Source organism: Neomonachus schauinslandi, chromosome 10, assembly GCF_002201575.2.
Source record: "Neomonachus schauinslandi chromosome 10, ASM220157v2, whole genome shotgun sequence".
Lineage (NCBI taxonomy): Eukaryota > Metazoa > Chordata > Mammalia > Carnivora > Phocidae > Neomonachus > Neomonachus schauinslandi.
This window is the reverse complement of record NC_058412.1, coordinates 22,131,245-22,156,267: the sequence shown is the minus strand read 5'-3', so window position 1 is coordinate 22,156,267 and position 25,023 is coordinate 22,131,245. Positions and strand designations below refer to the sequence as shown.

General features: G+C 36.8%; 1 protein-coding gene across 1 annotated transcript in view; it reads right to left on the bottom strand.

The window, feature by feature from the left end:
• The window catches only part of BABAM2 (BRISC and BRCA1 A complex member 2), a 398,034-nt gene that overhangs the window by 304,660 nt on the left and 68,351 nt on the right, over positions 1 to 25,023 (bottom strand). Inside the window, exon 4 of the mRNA XM_021697338.2 lies at positions 7,143 to 7,237. Within this exon, the coding sequence (XP_021553013.1) occupies positions 7,143 to 7,237 (95 nt within the window). The remainder of the gene's footprint in view (positions 1 to 7,142; positions 7,238 to 25,023) is intronic.

The following is a 25,023-nucleotide window of genomic DNA, read 5'->3' as shown; positions in this document are numbered from 1 at the left end:
TGTTAACTGATTTTTATCTCCCAGTTTCTCTAAAACTGAATCTCTTCTATTTTGAAATTTTCATCTAAAACATATTTTCTAGTCTTGGAAACCAGTAAGTCCCTTAAGAAATACACAGCCTTAAAGGAAACCTGCTCACCTAACAAACATGTATTGTGCAGCCCTCTTCTAGTTACTAGGACACCAGGCCCTCTTCTAGTTACTAGGACATAGCAGTGAAGAAAACAAATTCATTCTCTCATGAGGCTTCCATTCCAGTGAAGAAACAAGGGTAACCTTCCATCTCATTTTACCTGGGACTGACTATCCAGTTTCAACACTGAAGGTACTACATCCCAGAAAACCCATCAGCCTCAGGCAAACCAGGGCCATTGGTCACCCTGGCAGAGAGATACCAAATAAGCAAGGAAAAATTTATCAAATAGTGGTAAGTGTAATGAAGAAAACAAAGCATGATAAAAAATGAGAGCGTAATGGGGAGGGTGTTACCACTATTTTGTATAGGGACACCAGGAAAGGCCTCTCTGATACAATGACATTTGAAGAGAGGAGAAAAGCAATCCATTCAGATAAATGGGGGAAGAGAGTTCCAGGCAGTGAATGAAAATGGTGAATAGCAAATCTCTAGCTGAAGCTACAGATTGAATGCAATTCCTATCAAAATCCCAGCTGGATTCTTGGCAGAAATTGACAAGCTGATCCTAAGGAATACAAGGGACCCACAATAGTCAAAACAGTCTTGGAAAAGAACAAAGTTGGAAAACTCACACTTCCCCATCTCAAAACTTATTACAAAGTCACAGCAATCAAGACACCGTAGTACTGGTATAAGGTTAAAAGACAGATCAAAGTAATAGAATTGATAGTCCAAACTACACCCTCACATTTATAGTCAACTGAGTTTCAACAAGAATGCCAAGACAACTCAATAAGGAAAAAATAGTCTTTCCAATAAATTATGTTTAGACATCTGGATCTCCACTTATAAAATAATGAAGTGGGGGGTACCTGGTTGGCTCAGCCAGTTAAATGCCCAACTCTTGTTTCGGTTCAGGTAATGATCTCATGGGTCATGGGATCAAGCCCCACGTCAGGCTCCGAACTCAGTGGGGAGTCTGCTTCTCTCTTTCTCCCTCTCCCTCTGCCTCTCCATGCACTCTCTCTACCCCCATCTCTAAAATAAATAAATGTCTTAAAAAAAAAAACAATGAAGTGGGGCTCCTACCTCATACCATATACAAAAATTAACCCAAAACAGACCAAATACCTAAAAGTAAGAGCAAAAATTATAGAAGTTTTTAAGGAAAGATAATAGTAAGACTTCATAACCTTAGACTAGGCAATGATTTCTTAGATATGAAATCAGAAGCATATGCAACAAAATAAAATATAGGTAAGTTAGACTTGAACTTTTGTCCTTCAAACAATACTACCTAGAAGTGAAAAGACAATCCACGGAATTGAAGAAAATTCTGGCATATACAGAGATACAATATACAAAGAACTCTCATACCTCAACAATAAAAGGCAAATAACCCAATATAAGAAAGAGCAAAGGCTTTGAATAGACATTTCTCCAAAGAAGATATAAAAATGGCCAATAAGCACATGAAAAGATGCAAAACATCAGTAGCCATCAGGGAGATACAAACCAAAACCACAAAGAGATACCGCTTCATAGGCTATAATCAAAAAGACAGATAATAACAAGTGTTGGTGAGGGTGTGGAGAAACTGGAACACTTACATGCTGGCAGGGATGCAAAACAGTATAGCCACTTGGGAAAACAGTCTGGGAGTTCCTCAAAAAGCCAAACATAGTTACCATCTGACCCTGCAATTCCATTCCCAGGGATATATGTAAGAAAAATTAAAACATGCCTACACAACAACAGTATTTATAATCACCAAAACATGAAAACAACCCAAATGTCCATCAACTGACAATGGATAAATAAAATGTGGTCTATGCATAAAATGTAATATTATTTGCAATAAAAAACAAAAGAGTGATATATGACACATTGAAAACTGTATGGTAATGAAATTGGTCAGTCACAAAGGACCACATACGGTATGATTCCACTTATATGAAATGTCCAGAACAGGCAAATATACAGAGACAGAATGTAGAATAGTTACTGCTTAGAGTGGGTATGGGTAGGAGTGGAGAGGAAGGGGCAGGGACTGCTAATGTTCTAAATTTGACTCTGATGATGGTAGATGTTAAATAGACACTGTAGTGATCATTTCACAATATATACAAATACCAAATCATTATGTTGTGTATTTGAAAGTAATATAATGCTAAAATGTCAATTATACCTCAATTTAAAAAATTTAAATTTAACTGTGGCGATGATGGCTGCACAACTTTGTGAATATAGTAAAAACCACTGAATTATACACTTTCAAATGGGTGGATTAAACAGCATATAAACTATGCCGCAATAAAGCTGTTAATTTAAAAAAAATAATGGAGCCATCCCCAAAATGGAAAAATGATACCTCACGGGAAATAATGTCAAGCAAAGACAAGTGGGCCTTCTGTCGGAGATGTTATTATAAAAGATGGGCTCACAAAGATACATAGGTAGTGAAAAGAAGGGGCACATGCACCCCAACGTTCATAGCAGCAATGTCCACAACAGCCAAACTGCAGAAGGAGCTGAGATGCCCTTCAACAGATGAATGGATAAAGAAGATGTGGTTCATATATACAATGGAATATTACTCAGCCATCAGAAAGGATGAATAACCACCATTTGCATCAACATGGATGGAACTGGAGGAGATTATGCTAAGTGAAATAAGTCAAGCAGAGAAAGACAATTATCATATGGTTTCACTCATATGTGGAATATAAGGAATAGCATGGAGGACATTAGGAGAAGGAAGGGAAAAATGAAGGGGTGGAAATCGGAGGGGGAGACGAACCATGAGAGACTATGGACTATGGGAAACAAACTGAGGGTTTCAGAGGGGAGGGGAGTGGGGAATGGGTTAGCCCGGTGATGGGTATTAAGGAGGGCACGTACTGCATGAGCACTGGGTGTTACACGCAAACAACGGATCATGGAACACTACATCAAAAACTAATGATGTACAGTATGGTAACTAACTTAACATAATAAAATAAAATAAATAAATAAATAAATAAATAAAAGTGAAAAAATGTGAAAAAAAAGATGGGTTCAATTAGTGATTCTTTTTTTTTTTTTTTAAGATTTTATTTATTTATTTGACACAGAGAGAGAGAGAACACAAGCAGGGGGAGTGGGAGAGGGAGAAGCAGGCTCCCCACTGAGCAGGAAGCCTGATGCGGGGCTCGATCCCAGGACTCGGGGATCATGACCTGAGCTGAAGGCAGATGCTTAACCGACTGAGCCACCCAGGTGCCCCAATTAGTGATTCTCAATATCAGTTCACAGACTAATACATAGAAATGGCCCAGAGAATTTAATGACTCTTCAGCTCCATAACAGGTCTAATTCAGATTCCAGTGGGATCCAAGAATCTGGGGTTTTTGGGGTTTTTTTTAATTTTTATTTATTTATTTGAGAGAGAGAGAGAGGGGGAGAAGGAGAAGCAGACTTCCTGCTGAGCAGAGAGCCCAATGCAGGGCTCGATCCCAGGATCCCGAGATCATGACCTGAGCTGAAGGCAGACGCTTAACTGACCAAGCCCCTACGAAGGTGCCCCAAGAATCTGTATTTTTAACAGGCTTCCTAAATTATTCTGATGAATAGTCAGAAGTGGGAACCACTGGACAACTACGATTATAACTCAATGATTTTATGATTCTCCGGTATCTATGATATACCCATCTCTGGTATCCATCTTGTATTTATCTGGATCTGGTATCTCCACCTAGTATTTTCTATTCATCTGAGGATCTTAAAGTTCTTAATGAAACTCATCTTTGTGAATGAAGAGCTTGAGTTTAGAAAGAGGTGGCCTCGGGGCGCCTGGGTGGCTCAGTTGGTTAAGCAACTGCCTTCGGCTCAGGTCATGATCCTGGAGTCCCGGGATCGAGTCCCACATCGGGCTCCCTGCTCAGCGGGGGGTCTGCTTCTCCCTCTGACCCTCCTCTCTCTCATGCTCTCTGTCTCTCATTCTCTCTCTCTCAAAATAAAAAAAAAAAAAATAGGAAGAGGTGGCCTCATCTGATGGATTAGAGCACCTCACGTATTTTTGTTAACCCGTATCCTTTAAGTTACTTCAAATCCTTTTCTAGAAAGAAGCTGGTTTAAATAAATTGAATAAATAAAAGATCACATATATTCTCAAAAATTGTATTTCTCAAACTGACACATTTTTTCCTCAAATATTTAAAACTTGATATACTTTTTATTAAAAAGCACAGGTATATTATAGAACCAAATGCAAAATAATTTTTATTAATTTTTAAGATAAAACCCAGAAGAGTCAAGGAAATTCCATATTTGCCATAGCAACTACTTTGGACTACGGACTACGCTCCCAGAATCTAAGGGTACATATTCATTCCCTCCTGCAGCTAGTACTTCAGGCAGGAAATCCAAAAAATCTAGACATTCTGCTCTCTACTCCATGGGTGATGAAACATGGAATCCCTCCTTCATTCAGAACCAAAATGGACTAATCAGGTTATTAGTGAAAGTGCTCTGTGCATTTCAGGAAGGAAAGAAAAAAGGCTGAACTGAATTGAAGAACTAAACCATAGCCTGTTAACTGCTGAGGGAAAACTCCTTCGGAGGCATGCTATGCTCAGAGAAACGTCTGCTGACGTGTATCCTGTCCTAATGTTTTAGCCAGATGACAATGAGCATCAAGGGCACCTCTAGGACTGGGAGGACCTCACCAGCTGGTGGAGGGTGTACCCTGGTTGCTTTACTAAGCTTGCCCAAACCACTGGTCTACGGAGAAGTACTAGGTAGCCTAGCTGAGTGCTCAGACTGACTACAGCTAAAGAGAAAGTATTCCCCTAGATTGGTAATCTTTCTCTTAGATACAGTGTTTTGGTGGTTTTTTTTGTTTGTATTTTGGCTGTCCCTCTTCAGCTAATCCCAAAAACATCTGCGGAAATTTCTCTCAGGGACTAAATATCAGAAGAGTAGAGTTATAATATCAACTCTGGCACAATTATATAATTCTAGGTCAATTTTCTCAATACTAAAATAGAAAAGTGGAATAAGCTGAACCTCAAAGTCCTTTTTTGGCTTTTAAATTCTATGCTCTCACAATACTTATCACCATTGAAAACGTGCCTTGCAAATTTTAAAGGCAATTCCAAAAAAAAAAAAAAAAAAGTTGTAAATACATTTCTTTTTTTTTTTTTTTTTAAGATTTTATTTATTTATTTGAGAGAGAGAATGACATAGAGATAGCATGAGAGGGGGGAGGGTCAGAGGGAGAAGCAGACTCCCCGCTGAGCAGAGAGCCCGACGCGGGACTCGATCCCGGAACTCCAGGATCATGACCTGAGCCGAAAGCAGTCGCCTAACCAACTGAGCCACTCAGGCGCCCTGTAAATACATTTCTTATCCTTTCCTTCATGGTATTCCTCTTCTTGTGTCATCCTAGCTCAAAGCCCCTTCCTTCTCCCTCCCCCGGATTTTTGCAACAGTCCTCAATTCCGGTCCTCAATCTTTCTTTAATCCATGATGTTGACCACATTGCTGTGACACGATTCTCCAATTATCATCTCTTTCTGTGGCTCTTAACCTAGAATTCAATGTTCTTCACAATCTTAGTCCAATTTCCCTTTCTAACCTTTCCTAGCCCTTCCTTATATTAACTTACACTTCAGCAAACTTGTCAGTACCTTCTTCTGTAATATATTACACATTTCATTTGTTTCTGTCACTCCCCTCCCCCCCCCGGCTGGAAATTTTCTCTGCCATACTCCCCACTTGGGCTCCATTCTTCAAGAATGAGTCCAAGTCTCACCTCTACAACAGAGCCTTTTCTGACAACTTTCTTTAAATTCCTGGAGCACTTAGCCTATAACACATCTTTGGCATTTAGCAAATGCTACCCTCCACTGACGTCTTTACCACAGAAGAGGTCTGTAGAGATATTTCCGCCTCATTTTCTCCAGGTAAGCCCCTCAGCTTCAATATGGGGTGAATATGTAACACACAGCATCTAAAGGAACCATGCTTAAACTATAAATTTTTAAAAATCAACTAACAGTTTGAGCGTAATTATTAGAAATTTTGCAACAAACCCATCCTACTCTTGCCAATTGCATTTTTACAGCTGTGTTCTGAAATTTAAGATCATTCTTTAGGTTTGGGTTGATACTTCCTGTTTAACACTTCCCTTTTTAAAAAGGGAGGGGGGCAAGATTTGCCAGTAAGTCATCAAAATTTTTAATTACAAAACTCTGAGACCAAAAAAAACAATGTCCAAAAAACAAAACAAAGAACATAGTTTTGAACTATAGGATAGGCATCATAGCAAAATTGAACTTGAGAAGGGAAATAAAGAGACATTTTGTCTGGTCAGACCTTTTAAACAACATGGCACATGTTTTTTCTCCACCAGCAATGTGAAACACACAATTTTTTATGTAAACCACATGTGCTCTGACGAGTACCACCACTCCTTTCCCCGCTTTAACCCCAGAAACATGTTACTTTAACTACAAAGTTTTTGGTTTTGCTTAATAAAGAACAACTTAATCTGGTCTTTAACCTTCTGATAATAATACTGAGATAATATGGACACGAGTCCACATTTGCCACTTCCACTTCTACACAAAAAAGGCCTCTTTTCAAGAGCCAAAAAACACTCCCCTAACAAACTCTGTGATGAAGTGTTAGTAAACATTAGAAAAATGATTGCAGGCATGTATTAAATTAAAATAAAGAAATGTCTTCAACATGTCTCTTTAAGCTAAAGTAAAAATATTTTAACCAATATGCTAGAGATTTTAATTCAAAATAGTCTGAAAGTAAAACTGCAATTGAAAAAAAAAATCTTTTCTTTAAACTGTTTTGGCACATGAAGAGCTATACTGATTTCAGAGGACAGAGAAAAAAGGGGTGGAAAAAACCCCACATGTTTGGCAAACTTATCTGTCAAGCAATTGTCAAAAGCCAATTTTATTTTTCTTCAACAAATAAAGATCATCCGAAACGAGCGTGCAGTACTCACATGCAGAGCCGAGGGATCTGGCAGGAATTCAGCATCTTCTCCAAAGATGAAATCAGGGGGCAGCTCTGGGTATTGGGCATTGAAAATGATATCCCCTGAAAGAAAAGAAAACATCAGGCCCTTATTATTTCCTTGCTAATTTATGAATGTTTTGAGGCATGCATCAGAAACACTTCTAAAAGAAGTTTATATTAGTTTAACAAAAAAAAATTTGAAAAGTGCTCTCTGAATGATTAATTCCTCAAATGAAAGAACTGATACCATCTTTTAAAGTAATATCCACAGGAGCACCTGCGTGGCTCAGTCGGTTAAGCATCCGACTCTTGATTTCGACTCAGATCGTGGCCTCAAGGTCATGAGATTGAGCCCCCACCCATAGGGCTCCACACTGGGTGTGGAGTCTGCTTGGTATTCTTTGCCCCTCCACTTCTCCCTCCACTTCTGCTGTCCCCCTTCTTTCATGCTCTCTCTCTCTAAAATGAATAAATGAAATCTTTAAAAGCAAAATAAATATCCACAACATGCAATCAAAAAAGTTTTATCTCCCTACCACACTATAAATATAAATACCGACGTAGAAAAGCAGCCACATCCAAAGTACGTGTGGATTTTTCTATAGGAAATATGACTGTTCAATCATTGCCCGCTAATTAATAAACCTTTACTGGGAACTATTTCTCTAAAGATAAAGACCTTATCTTGAAGAAATTAAAAAATTAAACATACAAACGTCTGGTATAATGGAAAGAATATTTGGTTTGGAGTCAAAAAAAAAAGTCAGGTTTATATCCACAATTATCCTAATTATTTATTAGCTCAACTCATCTTGGGCAAATTTTAACTTCTTTAGACTTCAGTTTCTTCATCAGTAAAAGAGGATCTAATAGTAGTGATATCACAGATTTGATGTGAGGATAAATAAAGATAGCATGCCTATCACGTGTCTGGCACACTAAGCACTTAGTAAGTGATATGGGAGTACTACTAGTCATTACTAACACCATCTTGAAACACAAGACAAATTACGAAGTCTCCTTAGCAAATTTGTGTTGTTAAGTTCTTCCACCGCTGTTCCTTTCCTGTCTCCTTCTTTAGCTTTTTTTTTTTCCCTCTGCTCTCCCCAAGAACCAGTACTCATCATTCTGCTAATACCAACCAGCAGCTTAGTATATCGACAAACACACATATTGGGTTCTAGCGTGTAACAGTATGTACGCGTGTGTACATGCACAATTCTATCAGTCCAATCATTTTTCCTGCTCAAACAGTATCTTCATAGTGATATCCAAATTGATACACTCAGACTTCAGTTCTCATCTGAGCCTTTCTTCCTCCAACTACATACTATGTATTTCAATGTTAAACTCAGCAAATCTAAACACATGCTCATGACTGTCCCCTTTCCCACTCCTCTCTTCCCCTAGCTGATTTCCCTATTTCTAGGGATTCCTTAATCTCCCATGCTGTGACTTTAGTGTCCTCTTTGACCTTACTCACATCCTTTATACTCTTAGAAAACAAGTCATCTCAGTTCTTCCACCAAAATGTTTCTCATAAGGGTACTTCCCACTGCTAACAGCTCTATCCAGGCCCAGATGACCTAGTTCATACATTCAGGCATCCAAGGAAAAAGAAACTGAACCCTGCGCTAGCCACTATGCTAGCCACTAAAGAGCAAAGAAAAAATTCTGTTAAGAGTTGACAGACTAGAAGAATTCAATTATTATCATACCCTTTTAAATGGTCTCCTGATACAAGTTTCCCTCCAGCCCATGATATGTACTATCACCAAGTAAATGTTCTTAAAGTACAACTTTGCCCCAAAACTTTCTAGCTCAAAAAATGCCATGATTCGCTGATGTCAAATGGAATAAGGGCAAACCTTTCAAACTAGCATTTAAGGCCTCTGAAATATGATGTTCCTACTTATTTGTTCACCCTTCTATCTACAAGCCAATACCAACTTTCTCTTCTAGTCGATATGATCCACTCACTGCCTCCAAACTATGACACCTACTTGAAATACCCTTTCCCCTTGCTCAGGTCTTACCTATCTTTGATGAGTCCACTTAATTACCTTGTTTTGCATGAAGACTTTCCTAATAAATCCAGTACACACTGATCATCATTACCTCTGACATTCAACAATACTGATTGGCTATGCCATGCACTTGAGCATTTCGTTGTAGCATTATATTGTTTTTCCTGTTCTATTAATTTCAAAAATTCATAACAAACACACGCTATACGTGAGGCACTGTAATACACATTGTGTCGATACAAAGATGGTTCTCGTCGAGGACTTACATTTAGTTAGGGAGATAGGAACATAAACACAGAACCACAAATACGGAGCAGGACAAGGTAAGTACACATGCTTGATCTTCCTAAATATCTTGCAAACATCCAGAGAATAAACATGCTTATACTTATTTCATATTTCCAATGGGGCAAAGTGTGACATACAGAATATATTCAAGAAAGGCTCCAATATGTGAGAAAATTCTACTCTCTGAATTGGATTTCTAAGTACTGACAAAAATCTACAATAAGGAATAAAGTTCAGAAGAGTTACTTCCACCTCTTTCTGTAGAGAATAGATATGAGCAAGAAAATATACCCTTCATATTTACCCAAAGAAAACAAAAACACTACTTCAAAAAGATACATGCACCCCTATTTTTACTGCAGCATTATTTACAATAGCCAAGACATGGAAGCAACCCAAGTGCCCATGGATAGATGAATGGATAAAGAAGATGTAGTATATACACACTATGGGTTATTACTCAGCCATAAAAAAGAATGAGATCTTGCCATTTGCAATAACATGGATAGACCTAGAGGGTATTATGCTAAGTGAAATAAGTCAGTCAAAGAAAGACAAATACCATATGATTTCACTCATGTGTGGAATTTAAGAAACAAAACAAAGAAAAAAAGAGACAAAAACATTTTTAAATATAGAGAACAAACTGGCAGTTACCAGAGGGGTGGTAGGTGGGGAAATGGGGGAAACAGGTAAGGGAGATTAAGAGTACACTTATCTTGATGAGCACTGAGAAATGTATAGAACTGCTGAATCATTATATTGTACATCTGAAACTAATATAACACTGTATGCTAATTACACTTGAATCTAAAAAAGGAAAAAAATATATACCTTTCAGAAGTTGGATGTAGAAATAAACCACATCAAAAACTAATGATGGGGCACCTGGGTGGCTCAGTTGGTTAAGCGACTGCCTTCAGCTCAGGTCATGATCCTGGAGTCCCAGGATCGAGTCCCGCGTCGGGCTCCCTGCTCAGTGGGGAGTCTGCTTCTCCCTCTCCCACTCTCCCCCTCTTGTGCTCTCTCTCTCTCATTCTCTCTCAAATAAATAAATAAAATCTTTAAAAAAAAAAAAAACTAATGATGTATTGGTATGGTGACTAACATAACATAATAAAATTAGAAAAATAAAACTAAATTAATTAATTAATTAAAAGAAAAATAAATAAATAAATTATCAAAAGGAGTATAATCACTGCTTCTCCCTCACTTACCCACTAGCATTATCTCTGGTTTTCCACTTTATCTACTACAAATTATAAACTTACTTCAAATGTGCTAACTACAAAGCATTAGCCCAAACTAAGACTAGGAAGCACTAGCTGAGACAATATGAACATCCTGATTATTTATTCTTACTCAACTATACTCAGTACACACAATTCCTTAAGAGGACATTTACATTAGAGACATGTTTTTAGAAGTCCCACAGTTGGCTTACTTTCATGACGTTTAAAAAACAAACTCATAAAGCTAACAGAGGAAAGGCATGAAAGTTTTGGGAAAAGCCAAGCTAGAATCTATTGTGCATATTAATGTTCAAAAAATAAACAGCATGCATAAATTCCAATAGTTTTGTTACTTTTGTTACTAAAGAGGACATAAAGGTGGATTTTCAAGTTCTCAAAGGATCGTTGTCAGTAATACATATTTCCAAAACACTATAAACATTAAAAATATGATTCAAGGAAATCCACTCTTGCCAATTCTGTTCAACATTGGACTGGACAGTCCAGCCAGGGCAATTAGGCAAGAGAAAGAAATGAATGGTATCCAGATTGGAAAGAAAAAGCAAAATTATCTCTGTACACAGATGACATGATCTTGCATATAGAAAATCCTAAGGAATCCACACACATACGCACACACACAAATCAAAATAAACAAGTTCAGCAAGGTTGCAAGAGACAAGATAAATGTATAAAATCAACTGCATTTCTATTCACTACCAATGAACAATCCAGAAATGAATTTTTTTTAAAAATTCCATTTACAACAGCATCAAGAAGAATAAAATACTTAGGAATAAATTTAGTGAAGCAAGTGTGTAAAATCTGTACACTGAAAACTATAAAACATTGTTGAAAGACATGGAAGAAGGCCCACATAAATGGAAAAATATCTCATGTTCATGGATCAAAAGACTTAATATTGTTAAGATGGCAGTACTACCTAAATTAATCCACAGATTTCATGTAATCCCTATCAAAATCCCTACTGGCATTTTTGCAAAAATTGACAAACGAATCCTAAAAGTCATACAGAAATGCAAGGGTTCGAGCATGACCAAAAAGCAATCATGGAAAAAAAACAAATTGGAAGACACATATTCCAATTTCAAAACTTATTTCAGAGCCACAGTAATCAAGAGAGTGTGGTACTGACATATGAACAAAGGAATAAAATTCAGAGACTGGAAATACTTCCACATTTATTGTCAATTGAATTTTTTTATTTTAATTGAAGTATTGTTGATATATAATATTAATTTAGTTTCAGGTGTACAACATAGTGGTTCAACAATCACTATATATACTATTGTACACATATCGCCATGATAAGTGTACTACAATATTATTGAGTATATTCCCTGTTTTATACTTTTCATCCCTGTGACTTATTTATTTTATGATAGTGAACTGATTTTTGACAAGGCTGCCAAGACAATTCAATGGGACAAAAAGAGTCTTCTCACCACCTCAAACTCATAAGAAGTACTACTATTAAAAAAAGAGATGACTACTATAAAAAAAGAGAGAAAGAGAATATAACAAGTGTTGGTGAAGGTCTGGAGAAATGAGAATCCCTGTGCACCACTGACGCGAATGTAAAATGGTACAGCTGCTATAGAAAACAATACGGCAGTACCTCAAAAATTTAAAAATAGAATTACCATATTGTCAAGCAATTCCACTCTCTGGGGTATATACTTAAAAGAAGTGAAATCAGTGTTTCAAACAGGTATTTGTACACCCATGTTCACAGCAGCATTATTTACAATGGTCTTGGACCCAAGTGTTCATTGACAGACAAACAGATAAAAAAAATGTGGTATATACAAATAGGATATTATTCAGCCTTTAAAAAGAACATTCTGACACGCTATAATATGGATAAAACTTGAGGATGCTATGATTAAGTGAAAATAAGCCAGTTACAAAAAAGACAAATCCTTCATGAGTCTACTTACATGAGGTCCCAAGAGTAGTCAAATTCAGAGACAGAAAGAATGGTGGTTAGCAAGAGCTGGGGAGGAGGGGAGAATTGGTAGCTGTTTAATTGGTACAGAATTTCAGTTTTTATAGATGAAAAGAATTATAGAGATTAGCTGTACAACAATGTTAATGTTATTAGCACTACTGAAATATACACAACAAATTATTAAAATGGTAAATTTTATGTTATTTTTACCACAATTTTAAAAATTCTTAAATAAGAAAGTCTGCTACAGACTGAATGTATCCCCTTAAAAGTCATATATTGAAACCTAATCCTCAATGTGATGGTATTAGGAGGTGAGGCCTTTGATAGGTGATTAGGTCAGAAGGGCAGAACCCTTATGAATGGGATTAATGCCCTTATAAAAGAGACTCAAGAGAGTTCCCTTGCCCCCTTCTGCCATGTGAGGTTGGAGTGAAAAGACAGACTGCCTATGAACTAGGAAGCAGACCTCACCAGACACTGAACTTGCCAGCACTTTGATCTCAGACTTCCCAGCCTCCAGAACTGTGAGAAATAAATATTAAGTCACCCAGTGTATGGTAATTTGTTATAGCAGCCTGAACAGACTAAAGACAGAGAGTCTTTTCAACAAATGGTGCTGGGCCAACTGGATAGCCACATGCCAAAAAATGAATCTGAGTCCCTAACTCATACCATATACAAAAATTAACTCAAAATGAATCAAAGACCTAAGTGTAAGAACGAAAACTATAAAACTCTTTGAGGAAAACTTAAGAATAAATCTTCATAATTCAGCAGTGTTTACTTAGATATGAAATCAAAAGCACACACACAAAAGAAAAACTAGGTAAACTGAACCTCAGACAAAATTTTAAACTTTTGTCCTTCAAAGGACATTACCTAGAAAGTGAAAAGACAATCTGCAGAAAAAGAGGAAATACATGATTTGGCAAATCATGTATCTGACAAAGGACTTATATCCACAATATATCTAGAACTCTTATACCTCAACAATAAAAAGACAAATAATCCAACTTAAAAATGGGCAAAAGCAGCATTATTTTCAATAGCCAAATTATGGAAACAACCCAAGTGTCCACGGATAGGTAAATGGATAAAGAAGATGTGGTGTATATATACACTGGGATACTATTCAGCCACAAAAAAAAAAAAGAATGAAATCTTGCCATTTGCAACAACATGAATGGAGCTAGAGAGTATAATGCTAAGTGAAATCAGTCAGTCAGAGAAAGACAAATACCATATGATTTCACTCATGTGTGGAATTTAAGAAACAAAACAAATGAGCAAAGGGGAAAAAAAGGAAGACAAACAAAAAACAGACTCTGAACTACAGAGAACAATCAGATGGTTACCAGAGGGAAGGTGGCAGGGGGATGTGAAATAGGTGATGGAGATTAAGAGTACACTTATCTTGATGAGCACTGAGTAACATATGGAAGTGTTGAATCACTATATTGTACACCTAAAATTAATATAACCCTGTATGTTAACTATACTGGAATTATTTTTTTTAAAAAAAAGAAAGCTTAACTTTCATAAATTAATTAATTAAAAATTAAAGTGGACAATATATTTGATTAGACATTTCTCCAAAGAAGATACAGAAATGACCAATAAGCACATAAAAAGATGCTCAACATCATTAGTCATTAGGAAATCAAAATCAAAACCACAATTTGAGGGGTGCCTGGGTGATTCATTTGGTTAAGCATCTGCCTTCAGCTAAGGTCATGATCCCAGGGTCCTGGGATCGAGCCCCACGTTGGGCTCCCTGCTCAGCGGGGAGTCTGCTTCTCCCTCTCCTCCTGCCCCTCCCCCCCGCCACTCATGCTCCCCCTCTCTCTCTCAATAAATAAAATCTTTAAAAAACACACACACACACACAATTTGATACTACTTCACACCAACTATGATGGCTACAATCCAAAAGACAATAATAAGTGCTGGTGAGGATGTGGAAAAATTGGAACCCTCATACTCTGCTGGTGGGAATAAAAGGGTGCCATCACGTTGGAAAACAGTTTGGCAGTTTCTGAAAATGTGAAATATAGAATCACCTTATGACCCACCAATTCCACTGCTAGGTACATACCTAAGAAAAATGAAAACATATGTCCACATAAGCGCTTGCACATGAATGTTTGCACAGCATTGTTCACAACAGTCAGAAAGCAGAACAACCCAAAAGTCTATCAACTGATCAATGTAGAAATAAAATGTGGTATATACATACAATGGAATATCATTCAGCTATAAAGAAAGAAGTATTAACACGTGTTATAATATGGATGACCTTGAAAACTTTATACTAAGTGAAAAGTCAGACACAAAAGTCCACAAATAGTGTATGATTATTGTATAATTCCATTTATATGCAATGTCCAGAATATGTAAATCCATAGAGACAGAAAGGAGACTAATGGTTGCCAGAGGCCAGGACAAGGGGAGCAGGGAGGGACTGCTAATGATAATGAGCACAAAGTTTCTTCTGATGGGGATGAAAATTAATGTTGGAATTAATACTGATGGTTGTACAACTTCCTGAATATACTAAAAACCACTGAACTGTACACTTCAAAGAGTAAATTGGATGGTATGAGAATTATATCTCAATAAAGCTGTTTTTTAATCTGATGCAAAGATCTGTTCTACTTAAATCTTTTTTTTTTTTTAAGATTTTATTTATTTATTCATGAGAGACAGAGAGAGAGAGAGAGAGAAGCAGGCTCCCAAGGAGCAGGGAGCCCGATGCGGGACTCGATCCCAGGACCCTGGGATCATGACCTGAGCCGAAGGCAGACGCCTAACCATCTGAGCCACCCAGGCGCCCTGTTCTACTTAAATCTTAAACATAAATATATTAGCAAGTGTTTACTCAATGGTTATAAGTAAATTTATTTGTTATAAATAAAATCATCTTGAAAATACAGTTGGAGGGTTTTCCATTTAAAGAAACTCTACAATTTGAGCCCTTTATAAAAGCAAAGAATATTTTTATAAGATGAATACTAACAAAGATCTTTATTTTTCAAGAAGATCCCCCAGGGGCACCTGGGTGGGGCTCAGTCAGTTAAGCATCTGACTGGATCTTAACTTTGGTCTTGACCTCAGCTCAGGTCTTAATCTCAGGGTAGTGAGTTCAAGCCCTGCCTCGGGCTCCATGCTGGGCAAGGAGCTTACTTAAAAAAAAAAAAAGTTCCTCCAAACGGCCCCTTTTTAAAGGAAAATATTGGAGAATGTTTTTGTTTTTTAAAATTTTTAAAGCAGCCAAAAGTATTTGAATATACAATAATTCTTTAAAAAACAAACAATGTATACCAGATTAGCACACCCTCAACTAAAAAGATCTCTTTGGAGAGAAAGAGGGAGATTACTATATTGCATACAGTGAAAACATTATACAAGTATTTTTCAAAACAAGGAAGCAACTTAAATATCTTTCAGAATCTCACACTCTTACATTTCAGAATTTCTCAAACAATTACCTTCAGACTTCAAAGAACACTTTGCTCAATACTCTATAGCCTCTTTGGAATAAAATGTGGCATTATTTTCTTGCTATGGTGAACAGTCAGTAAATCAGTCAAGAACATTTATTAAAAACCCACCATGCAGAGATGCACATATTGGACACCTGGGGAGTTATACAGGAAGTAGAAAACATAGTACCTGACCTCAAGGCAGAGATGGTAGAGAAAAGACCAACACAAATCATACAGAAGAGCAATAACATTGTATTTCCTTTATTTCACCCTGGAGAAGATAATATGAACACAGAGTACACATCACTTGGATACTGCTTACTTCAACTTTTCATAAAATGGAAGAGTAGGCAAGAGAACTAAGAAATAAAATTAGGATCAGAGGTGATATAAGGTGAGGTTAAAAAAGGAAGAAGGAGAAAGTAAAGAAACAAAACCCCTAGAATGGCTAGAAGTGTTATGACCACCTGACAACAAAAAAGTAGTTTCAGGTCTTATTTTTCATAACTCCCTAAAAATTGCCAGGCTACCATAGTGGGGCCAATGGGGCAGAAGTTCCTCCCTTTGAAAATACATACTAACCGTGGCTCATAATATTACATATACATGAAATCACAGAAATTCCAGGTGCAAGATAGTTTTTATTCACATGCTTATACCTTGGCAGCTGACAATCTTTAGAAGCTATCAGCACCATCTCCAGAAGGCCCAATCACCAGATCTGCAGGATGGACCAGATGTCCTGCCTCCCAGTCACAAAAAGAACACAGCTGGTCCACAGGCTCCTCTCCTTATTCTTACACCAGTGAAATACTATCATGTTAGTTTATCTATCTTAAAGTTTAAATAAGTGCCAGGAAAACAGAGTTTCAAAGAAACAATTCAAATTGTAAATAACTGGAGTTTTCCCAATGATCAAAGAATTATTCCTATCAATTGCTGCATAAAATGGTAATTTACTGAAACTCCAAGTATAGGAAGTAAGAATCAGACATGAATCTGGTGGAAATGCCAGAGTGATAGAGATTTTCAGTGGAAACGTAGGTTCAAGCAGTAGTTTTACAAAAGACTTTGGAGAGGTGACTTATTTCCAAGAGTTAGCTCCAACTCTTGATACTGTTTCCTTACACTTAAATTTAATTCTCTTTCTCTCCAAAAATTTCATCCACTGGATCTTAACAATGTATGGAATGACTCTAGTTTCACTTTAATATCATAGCCCTTCAATTATTTGCAGGCAGTTCTTGTGACCTCTCTTTCAACCCTACCATGAGTCACCTCTTGACCAGGCTAAATACTCCAGTTTCTTTGACTATTCCTCACATTAATGTGGCCTCAGTTTCTTTGATTGTCCTCTCCTCTCTCTTCTCTGCATGTATACCGGTTTGTCTGTAGCCCTCTTCCAGGATAATAACCCAAAACTACACATAAGATTCCAGGTGTGCTCTAAAGAACACAGAATCAAGTAAAAAAATCCATGCCTTCATTTTAGAGGCTAAACTTCTATTAATAAATACCACTGCAAACTGAAATCGTTTTTTTGGCAGCCACATCAGTGTTGATTTGTATTGTGCCTCCTATCAACTAAAAGCCCAAAGACTTTTATATACACATTATTGCTAAGCCACATATCCCTCATTCTTAATTTGGACAGCTGAATTTCAGAATCCATTTCAAGATTTTAAATTTATCCCTATTATATTTCAATCTTGTTAGATTTATCTCTCTATTTACAGCCTGTTATAATATTCTTAGATTCTATTCCAATTTGGGGTTGGCACTCCCAGTTCTGAGTTATAAACAGATATAAGCATGCTTCTGGAAAACTCCCTCTCTGGCAGCCACAGTTCAATTAATCAGTACCTCCTGGGTACAATCATTTAAATAATATTTACCCAATAACACCACGAGACTAAACATTCATCACAAAGATATCATGAAGAAATTTATGACATGCCTCAAAAATATACTCTCTTTGTCTTACAAATTCAGAGATAGTGCTAATGATTCCATTGTATGGCACACATTTTGTCTTGAGAGGTAGAATTTATTTTCCTATATCAAGGAAAAGAGACTATAAAGAATTATCATATCTGAGAGTTGGCATAATTTGCATGAAACATGTCCTCAAAAACTACTTGTAGGAGAAAGGACGGAAATGGGGGCAGATGAAACAAAGTCATTTAAATTGGCCTCCTTTCCTTATGAGACTTCCTTCTATCAGTCCCGATCTCAAGATTGAGACTACATCTAATCCTTCTTTGCATCCCTAAAGCTGTGCTGTACAACATAAATATAATACAAGTCACATACCTAATTTTAAACTTATTAATAGCCACATGAAATGAATAAAAGGGTGAAAATAATTTTAAACTATTTTTTAAAATTTTATATATAGTACAATTCTCCTCTTTTGTGTACAAGCACTTGAGTTTTATGAAACGCATAGATTCATGTACATAGATCTGTGTAAACCACCAAAACTAGGATACAGAACAATTTTATCAGCCTCCCAAATTTCCTCATGCTATCCCTTTGTAGCTAAACTTTCCCACCATCCCTCAGCCCTGGCAACCTCTGATTGTTCTCTGTTCCTTCAGTTTCACATTGTCCAGAATGTCACACAAATGGAATCATCTGGTATGTAACCTTTGGAAGCTGGCTTCTTTTCACTTAGCATAGGTATTTAAGAACCAGCCAAATATGCTGATACATTTAAGTGCATGTATCAACACTTTGTTCCTTTTTATGGCTGACTGGTGTTTCATTCTATGGATGTACAGTTTGTTTATCCATTTACCCAATGGATGACATTTCGGTTAGTTCCAGTTTTTGATGGTCACGAGTAATGCCACTACAAATATCGATATACAGGTTTTTGTGTAAACATAAAATTTCCATTTCTAGAGAAATGATTATCATTTCTGGATACCTAAGAGTGGAATCAGTAGGTCATATGAAAAAGTGTATCTTTAACCCTAAAACAAACTACCAAACTGTTTTTCAGAGTGGCTCTTTCATTGAACAGTCACACAAACAAAGCATGAGAGTTTCAGTTGGTACACATTCTCATCAACACTTGATGTGGTCAGTTTGTAGTTGCTGTCACTGCCCCTGTTGTTTTTAGTCCTTCTAATAGGTGTGTCATGGCATCTCAATGGTTTTAATTTACCTTTCCCTAATGACAAATGAAGTGGAGAATCTTTTCATGTCCTTACTTGCTACCTGTATACCTTCTCTGGTGAAATTTGTCTTCTGTCAGATACATGATTTGCAAATATTTTCTCCCACTGTGTCTTATCTGTTCAAAGCCTCAAAAGCATTTTCAGCAGAGCAAAAATTTTTAATTTTGGTGAAATCCAATTTATCAACTTTTTTTGAGGATTTGGTTTTTGATGTTGTATCTAAGAATTCATTGCCTACCTCAAGTCACAAAGACTTGCTGTTATGTTTTCTTCTCAGAGTTTTATAGTTTGAAATTTGACATTTCAGAATGTGATTTGAGTTATATTTTGTACATGGTTTAAGATACAGGTCAAGATCCTTCTTTGGGGGCAGGGAGGGCATATGAATGCCTAATTGTCCTAGCAACATTTGTCGAGAAGACTATCCTTTTTCCATTGAAGTGCTATTGCATAACCGTGAAAAATCAACTGACCATATTTATGTGGTTCAATTACTAGACTTCCTCTTTTGTCTTATTGATCAGTATCTATTCTTTTGCCAATACCACACTACCCCTGAGAATCAGTCTTAAATTTAATAGTCTGACTCCTCCAACTTTGTTCTTCTTTTCAAAATTATTTTGGTTATTCTAATTCCTTTGCCTTTCAAAATAAATTTTAAAATAATCTTTTTTTAAAAGATTTTATTTATTTGAGAAAGAGTGAGAGAGAAAGAACACAAGTAGGGGGAGGAGCAGAGGAAAAGGGAGAAGCAGACTCCCCACTGAGCAGGGAGCCCAACGTGGGACTCAATCCCAGGATTCAGGGATCATGACCTGAGCCAAAGGCAGACACTTAACCAACTGAGCCACCCAAGCACCCATATTTTTTTATTTTTTATTTAAATTCAATTTAGTTAACATATACTGTATTATTAGTTTCAGTGGTAGAATTTAGTGATTCATCAGTTGCATTTAATACTCAGTGCTCATTACATCACATGCCCCCCCCTTAATGTCCATCACCCACTTACCCCATTCCCCCATCAACCTCCCCTCCAGCAACCCTGTTTGTTTCCTATAGTTAAAGTCTCTTATAGTTTGCCTCCCTCTCTGTTTTTATCTTATTTTATTTTTCCTTCCCTTCCCCTATGTTCATCTGTTTTGTTTTTTAAATTCCACATATGAGTGAAATCATATGGTACCTGTCTTTCTCTGACTGACTTATTTCATTTAGCATAAAATACCCTCTAGTTCCATCCACATCATTGCAAATGGCAAGATTTCATTCTTTTTGATGGCTGAGTAATATTCCATTTTATATATTTATACACATATACACACACACACACATATATATGGTTAAGGAAGATGTGGTATATGTATATATGTATATATATGTATATATATATACATATATCTTTATCCATCTGTCGATGGACATCTAGGCTCTTTCCATATTTTGGCTATTATGGACATTGCTGCTATAAACATAGGGGTGCATGTGCCCCTTCGAAATACTGTGTTTGTATCCTTTGGTTAAATACCCTGTAGTGCAATTGCTAGATCATAGGGTAGTTCTATTTTTAACTTTTTAAGGAACTTCCATACTGTTTTCCAGAGTGGCTGCACCAGTCCGCATCCCCACCAACAGTATAAGAAGGTTCCCCTTTCTCCACATCCTCACCAACATCTGTTGTTTCCTGAGTTGTTAAAATAATATTTTTAATATCTACAAAATCCAGCTGGGATTTTCATGGGAATTGCACTAAAACTGTAGATAATTCAGAGGAAATAAATATATTGAGTCTTCCAATCCATGAATATGATATCTTTCCATTTACTGGGGTCTTCAATTCCTTTCACCTGCATATAGATTCTGAACATATCTTAACAGATTTATAACTAAGTATTTTTTCTTTTCCTTTTTTTTTTGTAGGGTAGCTACTATAATGGCACTATTCTTAAATTTTCTGTTTCTAATTGTTCTTGCTAGTATAAACAAATAGGATTTTAAAAAAAGAAACAGGATTGACTTTCCTATGCTGACCTTGTATCCTACATCTTTGAAAAACTCACTTATTAGTTCTAAAAGATTTTTAGAAATTCCTTGGGATTTTCTATGTAGACAAACATGTCATATGTGAATAAAGGCAGTTTTACCTCTTCCTTTCCAATCTGTATGCCTTTTATTTCTTTTTCTTGCCATACTACACTGTCTACAACTTCTAGTATAATGTTATATAGAAGTTGTAAAAGTGAACATCCTTGCCTTGTTCTCAATCTCAGGAGGAAACCATTTAGTCTTTTACTACCATGTATGATGTTAGTTGTAGGTTTATTCCCAGGATAAAATCGACTTGGTCATAAAATGCATATGCATTTCATATACACTTTTTTTTTTTTCTGCTGGATTCAATTTGTTAATGTTTTTTAAAGAGTTTTGCTTCTCTCTTCAAATGAGGGATACTGATCTATAGTTTGTTTTGTTTCATTTTTCTTGTACTTTCTTTGACTGGTTTTGGCATCAGGAGAATGCTGGCCTTATAAAATGAATTTGGAAATTTTGTGTCCACTTCAATTTCTGAAAGAGATTGTATAGAACTGGTGCTATGTCTCCCTTAAATGTTTGGTAGAATTCATCTGGGATAATCTGGGCTTGCACTTTTATTTTTGAAAGACTGTTTTTAACTATGAACTCAACTGTTCTAACGGACAATAAAACTATTCAGGTTATCTATTTCTTCTTGAAAGAGTTCTGATGGAGGGGTACCTAAGTGGCTCAGTAGGTTAAGCATCTGACTTCAGCTCAGGTCAAGATCCTGGGGTCCTGAATGTGCTTCTCCCTCTCCCTCTGACCCTCCCCCCAGCTCGTGCTCTCACTCACTCTCACTCTCTCGCTCTCTCTCAAATGAATAAATTTTTAAAAACTTAAAAAAAAAAGAAAGTTTTAATGGTTTGTGTCTTTCAAGGAATTTGTCCATTGCATTTAAGTTGCTGAATGAATTGGCATAAAGTTAGGTTCAAACTGAAAGTGCTAAGCCATCCTCTGTGGACTTGGTTCAAATGTCAGTATAGTTTTCAAAGCCATTTAATGTTATTCTGGTTTTCCCCCAAGTGTGTGTTACCCAGAGACCAGTCTGGGATCTAGGCACTGGTCTACACTACAGATCAGTTCTCAAAGCCTTTGCTATATTGATTCTGTCTGGTTCCATACATGTGCAGAGGATAAGCCTGAGACTTCATACACAAATTAAAAGATCCTTTATTCCAGCTCTCTCCTCTCTAGGACTGCCCCCTATATATTCTCTGGTTCCCAGGGGTGTCTTTTCCTGCCTAGAAAGTGGGAGTTTCAGCCTCCCCATGTTCTTGTGTACTTCCCCTGACTGCGTCCACCTACCGGTAAAGTAGCAAAAGAAAAGTTTGAGAGGCTGCTGAAGGAGAGTCCAGTTTCATCACTGGAACTTGCCTGAGTTAGGAATAACAAAGTTAAAAAAAACTCCAGCCTGAAGGGCCCCTCCCCTTTTGGTCTTCTGACCCAAGAGAAAGGGTGTTCACTGGAGCTTTTTCTGTCCATACCTACTGCATAGTTCCAGGATCTAGGGTGCCCTATGGTCTAAACTAGGAGATATGAAAGAAAAAAAGGGGGGGGCAGGACACAGAAAACTAACTTTATACGGGTCATTCTTTGAGTTCTAATTTTTGTTCTTAGTATGTCTGCTATTATTTACTTTTAAGAGTCCTCAGGTATTTGCTATAGGTATTCTTCAGGTACTCTAGGGTTTTCCATTGCAACCACTGAGAGAGAGAGGGTAGAGAGTGTTTACATCTCCTTATCTAGAACTGATGTTTTCTCTATTTTTTTTTTAAGATTTTATTTATTTATTTGACAGAGAGAGCACAAGCAGGGGGAACGGGAAAGGGAGAAGCAGGCTCCCCAATGAGCAGAGAGCCCGATGCGGGGCTCGATCCTAGGACCCTGGGATCATGACCTGAGCCAAAGGCAGACACGTAACCGTCTGAGCCACCCAGGGGCCCGAACTGATGTTTACTCTTAATAAATAAATACTTAAGACATAATCATATATAAAAATAATTGACTAATTAATACATTTATTTAGCCAATAGATATAAAATAGTATCATTTCAACATGTAATCAGTGTCAAGGTAATTAGTGAGATATTTTACACTATTTTTAGAACCAGGAGTTCAGAATCTGACGTGTCATACAGCTCATCTCAATTCAGACTCACCATATTTCAAGTACTACATTGCCACAGGTGGCTAGTAGTGACCATGTTAGGCAGCACAGGTCTAGAGGAACAAATGAAAAGAAAGAAGAGAGCAAAGGGAATGAAGGAAAGGTCATTCAACCTTCCATGATTCCTTCCTGGTGAAATGTACTCACTACTTCATTAGGCAGCACTTTCTGTTGCTGGGCAATTATTAGCGGATGGAAAAAATTCTTTCATATGTTGAAAATACACATATACCTACAAATCACTTTTACCTATTAAGGGTAGTCCTACCCTAAGCATTACTGTTTATGGCGGTCCCCAAATCCATCTGCAAATGATTATTCTTTTAGTCTTCTCCAAGTTAAACATGCCCGGTTATTTTAGTGGTTTATAATAAAAGACAGTTCTCAAGAAATTAAGCTACATGATTCTTAGGTATATCAGAGGGAATTTTCTATGTTGCTGATTCTTAGAAACTTGGACTAATTAGGAAAGGGTATAAAGCCTCATCTTCAGATGTTATAATATGTTTTAAATGAACCTTTAACCTTGTATTTTTGTACACTCATTTCAGTGCATAAAATAATAGTATTTTAAGCCAAATGCTATGAATTAGCATTACTTCATTGAATAATAAATATTCTACTGCAGAAAATGTAGTCCTAATAATTTTCTAATGCATATTCACAAACTGTTTCATTAATATAATGTATTACCAGTTGCCGTTAATGACTGTAATGCATTGACACCATAAAAAGAAAATACGCTTCCTCAACCTTTCCATGATTTTTTTTTTGTAGTTTTTTTTTTTTAAAGATTTTATTTATTTATTTGTGTGAGAGAGAATGAGAGAGAGCACATGAGAGGGGGGAGGGTCAGAGGGAGAAGCAGACTCCCTGCTCGGCAGGAAGCCTGCTTCTCCCTCTCCCACTCCCGCTGCTTGTGTTCCCCCTCTCGCTGTATCTCTCTCTGTCAAATAAATAAAAAATCTTTAAAAAAAAAAAAAAGGTAGTTAGGAACTAAAGATAATTTTAAAACAAATCAGTAATGATGATTTGTCATGAAATTGTGAGAAACTGGGAAAACAATAATAAAGGAAAACATAGCAAATAAACTTGATTTTCATATACACATCATTAATTTGGTCTAGAGGTGTAGCCTCTAGACCATGTATTTACATTTCACTTTCTGTGAACTGTCAGGGAGATGGATAAAAAGGCCGGTTTAAGTGTACAGTATAAGCAGTTTTGCATTTATAGAGAAGAAAAAGAGACACTGTCCTTTAGAGAACACTATGGAAAAACTCCTGAGATGTGAAGCAATGCAAACAAAATGGTAATGGTTACTCTAGACTTGAGGAAGCTTAAGAAAAGGAGCACATTGACTATAAAGATTTGGGTTAAGCTGACAGGATAAAAGAAGACTTTTCTCATTTTCTAGAGAGATAATCTTCACTTA